This window comes from Diplotaxodon limnothrissa, linkage group LG3 (assembly GCF_057381915.1).
Source record: "Diplotaxodon limnothrissa isolate DT_005_m linkage group LG3, D_limnothrissa_male_GT1.1, whole genome shotgun sequence".
Lineage (NCBI taxonomy): Eukaryota > Metazoa > Chordata > Actinopteri > Cichliformes > Cichlidae > Diplotaxodon > Diplotaxodon limnothrissa.
Window position 1 is genome coordinate 49411219 of NC_140598.1, and position 8668 is coordinate 49419886.

Genomic DNA, 8668 nt, shown 5'->3' on the forward strand with positions numbered 1-8668 from the left:
GTTGGTTAATTAAAAACAATGAAAGTGAACGGATTTCATATTTTCATTTCACTGCAACAAGATTTACAGAAACATTTTTCTCTTGGTGTATTAGATCACTTATGGGATATTGATCCCTATGTGGTGACCTGTGCTCACATATTTAAAAAAAAAAAAAGTGCATTCACACTATTCTGAAGCAGTTTAAGCTTGGACTGGTTGGCAGGTGTTTTTAGGTCCAGGTTATGATCTGAGTTTTCAGGTGGAAGGACACATGCTGCCTAATTCATGCTGTGCTAAGACTTTGAGAAATGCTCATGCCACACACAAAGACAACTATACTTGTTTCAAATGCAGATCTCTGCCCTGTGTTGGTAAATTAACTATTGTTGACTGAAGCCACATCAAGGTACTCATGAGCAGGGCAGGAAGTCAGACACAGGAAGGACGCAGATTAAATGTTGAAACAAAACCACACTGGAGACACACACCGTCTCATTGGAGATATCTTAATAAGCATGTGTTTAAAGGTGTAATATAAGTTAAACACATAAACCCCCACTGGTCAAAGTGAGTAAGAAAGAGACACCTGCTGGAGTCTGTCATTTTATTTTCTTCCCTTCTTTTGGAATAAAAGGATGAAAAATTATTAAACATCTACCAGAAGGCTCCAAAACAGAGGTGGACAGCATTAAGAACTAGTTATTTTTCTTTATTTCATCTCATCTTTACAATGACCGTCTTCGTTAATTTCTGTGTCATCACAAAACATGGTTTGGTTCTGAAATGTAGAAGAATAAGCTGCAAACGTCACATTTGCACAGAAAAATACAGACGGCTCGTCTTTCTAAACACGTGACATGCTTGTACCTCAGTACAAATGTTCAAAGGTGCCTGCCGTGAGAATAACTCGTATCTCTCTCCTGTCAACAGCATCATTCAGAAATCGGAAGTGACATAAAAACAATAAAATGGTAAGGGAAACAACCCCCCAAAAAAACAAGTCTTCAAAGAGTCCCACATTTTGGAGGTGCAGCAAAAGGGAGAACCTTTCTCTCCTTGACAATCTTTCACCCTCCCCGTGCTCGATTTGGCCCAAATGTGTATGCAAATACTTTGTAACTGTGCGTAAACACGTCTGAAGTGGGGATTCCTGAGCGAGCGCATCGCCTCAGGAGGTGTTGGTGATGGGTTTGTATTTCTTGAGGCGGGTCCACTGTCCTGTGGAGTAGTTCATTTCGAAGACTGTGTCTACCAGCATGGTGGTGCTGCCAGTGCCGTCAGCTTTGGGCAAAACCTCTGTGTGCTCGCTCAGCTTGATCTGGATGATGTCCCCCTGCTCCGGGCATGGGTTCTCTGCAGGGAATGGATGGGGGGTAGGGAAGGGTGGAGTTAGAGTGGTAGGCTGGTTAAGTTTTTGCCTTGTCAGATGTGCATAAATGCTGAGAAATTATGAGGGACATCTACTGTAGTTAAAACTGCATTTAAACTGAAACATATTCTGTAAAATCCTGCAGCAAATGTGGGGAAACTCTGAATGACTACAGGGAATTCAGATTTACACAGGCCTTGAGACCAGTCAGTGACCTTATTGACCTTCATTTGTTGGGAAAAATGTTGCTGGCAGGTGCTGGGTGAATTCAATGCAAACTGGAAATTGAGACTGTTCAAACACATTCATAGTAGAAGATGTGCCTCACTGCTACAACAGGTTTAACTTTTATTTAAAAAGGTGCACAATCTCCAAGTTTTACTGCACTTTGAGAGTTTGCAGACAAGTTTCCATCTTCCATCCAAACATGCATCTGCAGCAATCTGCTAGTGACCAAAGTCACATTGTGTTAAAGCTAATTTGCAAAAAAGGGGAAAAAAAGGGTGAAGTGAATGAAAACGGGTCTGACAGGAAATAAAACTGGTAAAATGGTAAACTAGATAAATAATCTGTACTTTTGGATACAGGCTCTGTGAGGAAGTAATATGCATTTATGAAAAAGCTGTTGTTTTTTATATTTGCATCAAGCAGCTAAAAACTCTCATACCTCTGGATCCAGCCATGAAGCCCAGGATGAGGGCCTTCTCCGGCCTCGTGACCTTGTTGGCGGTCTTGAACATCTCCTGGGCGGCGTACATCTGGTCTCTCTGACGGTCGGAAACAGTGGGGACAGATAATTTAGCTGACGTTTTAATATCCTCTGACTTTGAAAGTCTTGAAATGGTGTTTATTTACCGTAAGTGAGAGGTTCTTTTTGGGCTGTGGCTGTGGTGGCGTAGGGGCTGCTGTCGGGGTGGGGGTCTGAGGTGTGCTGGGAGGCTGAGTGGGGGTCTCTGGCTGGCTGGCTGTCGCAGCTGCTGGTGGTCCATTGCTGGCGGGGGTGGATACCGGTGTGCTGGGGGATGTGGGAGTTGCAGGGTTTGCTGTGGTTCCCGCGTTGTACATAGGCGGTCTCTGCTTGTACTGGCCCGGTAAGGTGGCGTTGGCACCTGTGGTCGCTGTCGCCGACTCCTCTGGCTGACGGGCCGCCTGCAGCGTGTCCCGTCCCGAACCACCAGCATTGGCTTTGGAGGAGGAGGACATGAAGGAAACGCATGAGCAGGGAATTTTACTTTATATGTTTGAGTGAGAAAGCGCTGAGCCCTGGGAGGTAGGCGGCTAACCTGGCTGTGCCTCGGAGCTGGGAATGTAAGACGAGGAGGGAACCATGCTGGGTGTGGCTGGTAGGTAGCTGGTTGACGGCAGAGGATTCTCGTTCAGCGACCCCAGTTTCTGAGAAACAACACAAAGGAGTGAACCTACGATGGCAGAGAGGCAAACGGGGGCTGGTGTGACAGAGAACAGTAGATATACGTTGGGTTAAATACCTGTGCGGAGACGAGGCCAGCAGCGTAGTCGGGTGTGGTGTTTTCCACCACAGCTTCTTCTTTGGCTGCTTTCTCTCCAGCCTCGGTTTCTATATCATAAAAAGAAGCACAGGTTAAGCACCGACAGTGTCACACTTTATTGCTCAAGAAAATCTAACTAAGGCTGTAAATTTACTTACCCAAAGTCTTTCGCCTCCTCTTAGCTTCTCTTCCAGCTCCAACCATATCCAGCTCTGAAATATCTAACAGCTGAACAATAGGAGAAAAAAACCCCTCTGTCACTCCAATCCTGCAGGAGCTCAATGAAAGCGAAGAACAAGGATGAAAGAATGAAAGCCGTAAGAAAAACGATACACTGGGTACGACTTACCTTGACCCCCCGCTCCTTACGCAGGGGCGTCCGTGCGGGAGCAATAGGTGTGCGGTTACTGGGAGGGCTGAACATACTGGGGGTGGTGGGGCTGCGGAATGGGGCTTTGGGAATCCCCTTGAGAGGAGCTGTAATGCAAACGTGGATGGAGTGAAATAATTTAAATCTTTTTTTAGTAGGACTTTTTTTTTTTTTTTTTTTTTACTTACTTGTGGTGTCAATCTTTTTGACCAATCCTCTCCCTTTGGCATGAAAAGGCACTCCGGCTGTCTTCTTCAGCTGCTGGGCTGTCTCTGTAGCTATAAAACAAATTGGTTTAAAACGTGTTAAGTTGGACAATCAATTTTTGAAGAACACCAGACACTCACAATCTGGCAGGCACAGTAAAACGAACACAAATGCACATCTTTTACCCCACCCCACGGTCTCTCCCCCCCATAGCTGTGGGACGTGGTGTGTATTGGCCATTATTAAATGAACTTACATTTCTGCAGCAGCTCTGCTCTCAGGGTTGCACTCTTGGGCTTCCTCTTCAGCTGGAAATGTTTGACGGGAGGTGTGAGGGGTCCCACCAGAGTAGTCAATGCACTTTTATTCAGGTACTGGCACTCCAGAGGAAGCATGGCCGACGCCTCGCACTCGCTCACTGAGGAGGAAGAGAAAGGTGGGGATGTTAACTGCAGCACTGACCACTGTGCTCCTCTGTCTGTGGCTGGTCAGCAATATAAAACACGACTCTGCTCACTGAGCTGACGAGTGTTTTTCATTAACAGATACTTTATCCCTTTGTTACTGCTGAAAAAAATTGAATTCAACATATAAGACAGCTCGCATAAGTTAAATAGAGCTCAAGTAGTAAAAACTTAAAATTAATATAAAATTAAGGAACTAAATTTAAATGAAATAGAAGTAAATATTTAAGTAAAATATCAAAACATGACAATTTAAATAAAAGCGTGGAGTTATGTTTCTGCAATCAACACTAATCTAAATACAGCGACAGGAAAAAACAGCAGAAGTGCTTCCACTTTAAACCTTTTGAGTCTTGCTTGTGGTCATCTTGCCTTCCAGTTTACAGATAAAACAACATGAGGGGAAACCACTGTACTACATGAGATCCGTCTACACCAGAAACCACCTGGGTAGTTTTCATGGCTCAGAATGGCTCCGCAAGTCATCTGAATATAGTTAAAGCAAAGACACTGTAGCTATGCATTTGCATTTATTTAAATGTGTAAGACATCAGCGCTCACCTGGAAATGATGCAAATGAATATAAAACTACCTTTCTCCCTGAGCTCTCCGAGAATATCCTGCACATTTGGATTCTGCTCCTCCAAGTCCAGATTCAGAGAGCCGGTCTCTGGGAAGGACTTGAGGATGTCTGCAACCATCAGCACCCAGGGCTCTGAGTCCACCGTAGCCAGCTGGATTATCTCCGACAGGGCCTCCTTCATCTGGCAAGAAAGGTGGTGTTAGTGAAACCTACAGACACTGTAGTTACTTTAGCATTAGTTCCACAGGTTAACAGCACACAACCGAGTCTGTGAATCTATTTTTGGTCTGCACTCATGGTTCAGAAAACACCGGTTGCTTACATGAAGAAACAACTTGCATCATATCCTCCCGGACAGCTTGAATATGAGTGTGTGTAATCACTTTAACTTTTCAGACACACACTTTTCCTTTAAAAAAAGCTCACACCTGACACACACCACCCCGACACTTTACAAATTGTAAGATAAATAATCACTCCTGTACAGACAAAAAAGTCCAGATTAATCAAACCCTCAGAGTGTGACTGAAATAATATAAAAGTATTCTGAATACTAGTTATTATCCCCGAGTATTTTCCATTTTTCCATCTTTTAAATTCACACCTCCTCCATCTCTGGAAAATCCAGCATGAATAAACATTCACATAACTGCGATTTCAAGACTTTAACAACTGGATACAAAGAAACCTGATTTTGTGCAGTGATGTTTATCAAAGGGAAGCCATCCAACATGCAACACGAGGAGGACGCCAGCTTCAACCAACCATTAAATGCAGTCATGTTAATATCCACGTGACAGAGTTAAGGCTAGAGTCTGTCCACCTCCCTGCACTTATAGGTTCAGTGTTGCCAAAATCAACCCTGTTCCAAAATACTTTGCAAATGATATTTGTCACTGACTTTCCTCCATAGTCGATGCAAATGACAGTCAGTATTATTCAAGTCATCACACATTAGAGCAACCTCACAATGATAACTATGTTTTTGCAAAAGTAAACTCAAAATGCACCGTTCCAAATGATTATGCAGGTTCAAAATCTTTTATTGGTTGTAAAGAACTGAAAATTGGTCATTTGCTCAATATGCAGCATTACTGAAATCAAAAGCCGTTTCAATCAAAAACATCTTAACAAACCAAGTTACATGTTAACATGGGATCCCTTCTTTCATAGAACCTTCGCAGTTCTTGCATCCATTGAACTTGAGTTCATAGATCTTTTCCTTGAGTATGCTCTAAGGTTCTCAATAGGGTTGAGGTCAGGGGGGCATGAGGACCACGCCATGAGTTTCTCCCCTTTTATGGCCATAGCAGACAATGCCACAGAGATATTGTTTGCAGCATGAGCTATATTGTCATGTACCCTAGCCTTAACATCCTCTTCTGTCACACCAACCCTCTGCATCACCAGACACCCCACGATGCAATATCATAATTTTTTATCATTTTTCAATATGGTGAATATTGCGTCAAAATATATTGTGATTTAGCAATTTTTCCTCAAATTTAAACTTTCATTATCAGTTGTATCCCACAAATAGCTGGCAGCCAGTAGCATTGCGCTCATTGACGAAGAGTCATTCAGACTGATGGCAGCATGTTGGCAATCTGTCTGTTATAAGCTAGACAGCACTTATTTGCAAGCCTTGATCAGTGTCTCTAAGAGTGACTGGAGTCAGTCCAAGCACGATTGTGACTGTCTGCAGAAAGGTGGCCTCCTATCAGGGGACTTGTGCAATTTCCTTGTGATCAAAAGTGGTCATAAGTGCAAGATCCTCAAGCTGTGAGCAACCACAAGTTATAATCTGTTGCATGCAATCACCAGGCAGACATCAATTCTTTTTAAGCTATAAGGAGGTAGCTCTACTACTTTTACTCCTGTGACTGAGCCATTAGCTTGCTCTCAAACAGTTGAACCAATTTAATGCAAGTTTGCTCAGCTAACGTTATCTCAGGATGGTGGTTAAAAAGAGCTGAAGGCATTTAACTACAAAATATTAATATTTGGTGGCCCTGTGTCTATGAAGCATCGCCTTTTCTCCCTCCACACCTACTACATGTCCTCCTTCACTACATCCATGAATCTCTTCTGAGGCGTTTTCTTTTTCCTCCTGTCTGGCAGCTCCATTTTCAACATCCTTTCTCCAATAGATCCACTCTCCCTCCTCTGCACATGTCCAAACCATCTCAGCCTTGAACTCAATTGATTTCTTTTCATTTCTATCTAAATATTAACATTTTCAGCTCGGTCTTGTCTGTTTTTGTCAGAGCCACTGTTCCAAAACATTCATCATAGCAAGACTCGCTACCATCTAGTAAACCTTCCCTTTCACACTTGCTGCTCTCCTTCAAAACCACTTAATTAAAATAAATATTTGCATTAAAACAGCCAAGAGCTTCCGTGGTTTGCATACGGGAAATTACTCCTGAGCTTAGCCGCCAATTTCACTTAAACAACACACTTGAATGCTTGTTTTAAGAAACCCCATTAATAATTAGCTTAATAATTTTGCATTTGTTATTGAACAGTCTGGCTATATAAGCCACACAAATGACGGCTGTGTATCGTTTCCTGCGGGGGGAACAGGTGATCAGTGGGTCCGGGAGCTAGTACCGCCCTCCAGCCTAACGCCAGCTCTCAGCCGCCCATCCCACCACAATGTCCGTGCGAGCACCGCTAGGCTAGCGTTGCTCGCTGTAGCCGGTAAACAACCGCTGGAAAGACAAATGTGCGCAGGGGTAAAGTCAGCTCGGGAGCATCCTGTCGTTAGAGGGTAAAAGTGTTTCGTGCATTGAAGCCGGGGTTTAAAAAAAGAAAAAATGGGGAGCATGTCGAGGAAATAACGAGTTTGCCGCTTCTTCAGTTAGCCTTCGGATAAATATGGTAGCATAATGTTAGCTGGAAAGGTTTATTAATATTGTTAGGCTTTTAAATATGCCACTAAACCGTCACAGGGACCTCAGTGCTTTTTAAAATCTAGCGCAATTATCGGCTCGTTTCTCAGCCGTGTATCCGAGGTAACAACTTATCGTACCTTCCAGGCTAACACCGAGCTAACCCACCTCGTCAACGGTCCTCCGCGGAAGGTGCAGCATCCCGAGCAGGAGTTTCAGCTTCACCGGCGGCGACAAGCTCGAAAAACATAGCCGTATGTTGTCGATAACCGACACGGTGAGGAGCGAAGCGATGCTCGGAGGCGTCCAGAGCTCGTCCGTGGATCCTAGTTTGTTGTGAAGCCACAGGCCGGTGTCGCTGTCCTTCATCGACGCCATCTTGGAAAAAGAAGTGTTTTGAGTTCGGGCATTTTAACAGGCTACCTAAGAAAACAGCAGTCAGGACCCCGCCCATAACCCGGGGTGGGGGGCAATTGTGAACGCAGAGCCGTGAGGAGACCGGGTGAAATCCACCTTTAAGTGTGGAACTGTACACAGTGTGTGGTTAATAAAGTTTTAAGAAGGAAGGTGTAAACAAGGGCAGATGCGGGAAGTCTTTGTTACCTCATGTAATACAGTGCTACACATCTGCCGAGCAGAGAAACATCTGTATTGTCATAGTAACAGGTTATTTCAACCCTGCCCTGTCACAGTTTACTACACTACTGGCAGCCACACTTCTCACTGGTCCCCGATATTTGCTATGCTGCTTTTACTGCATTTAAGCAGCCTGTTATGTTAAACCACAGCACATCCAACCCATTTAATCGATGTCATATGTTTGCTGTGCTAAACTTTCCCACCTCTAGGATGAATAAAGTATATTATTATTATGTCCTCTTATCTTAAAATGTGTTTTCTTCAGGCTGCGACCTTTAGGAGTCGCCACAGCAGTTCACCTGCCACCGTATCCCTGACATCTTCCCGTCACACCAGCCCTCCCTCACTACATCCATGAATCTTCTCTGGGGCTTTCCTCTTCAACATCCTTTGTCTAATATATCCACTATCCCTCCTCTGCACATGTATAAACCATCTCAACCTTGTTTCTCTAAAGATCCAAAGTGCTGAACCTGAGCCATCCCTTTGATGGATTCATTTCATCATGAGTCCATCTTTTTGTCAGTGCCACTGTTCATACATCGCAGCAGGTCTCACAACCGTCTTGTAAACTTTCTCATTCACTCTTGCTGCTATCCTGACACTTGTCTCCACCCAATTCACCACGCCTGCATTCTCTTCTTCACCCCTC

The 8668-nt window shown here is 44.0% G+C and overlaps 1 protein-coding gene across 1 annotated transcript; it reads right to left on the minus strand.

Annotated features, from left to right (window-relative positions):
- Positions 1-653: 653 nt before the first annotated feature.
- nelfa (negative elongation factor complex member A) lies at positions 654-7755 on the minus strand. The gene is made up of 11 exons (XM_085350793.1): positions 7546-7755; positions 4493-4664; positions 3693-3854; positions 3418-3507; positions 3209-3336; positions 3018-3087; positions 2839-2927; positions 2635-2743; positions 2207-2535; positions 2019-2118; positions 654-1335 (listed from the first exon to the last, which is right to left on the minus strand). The coding sequence occupies exons 1-11, from the start codon at positions 7753-7755 to the stop codon at positions 1151-1153; spliced, it is 1644 nt and encodes a 547-aa protein (XP_085206919.1). The 3' UTR covers positions 654-1150.
- Between the last annotated feature and the right edge of the window lie 913 nt (positions 7756-8668).

Bases quoted from the DNA above. Each gene is read 5' to 3' on its own strand.
- nelfa (XM_085350793.1), bottom strand. From the start codon at position 7,755: ATGGCGTCGATGAAGGACAGCGACACCGGCCTGTGGCTTCACAACAAA. The intron at 3,088-3,208 runs GTAAGTCGTACC...CCTATTGTTCAG, and splicing joins GTAAGGAGCGGGGGGTCAAG to CTGTTAGATATTTCAGAGCT. The intron at 1,336-2,018 runs GTATGAGAGTTT...CATTCCCTGCAG, and splicing joins CTTCATGGCTGGATCCAGAG to AGAACCCATGCCCGGAGCAG.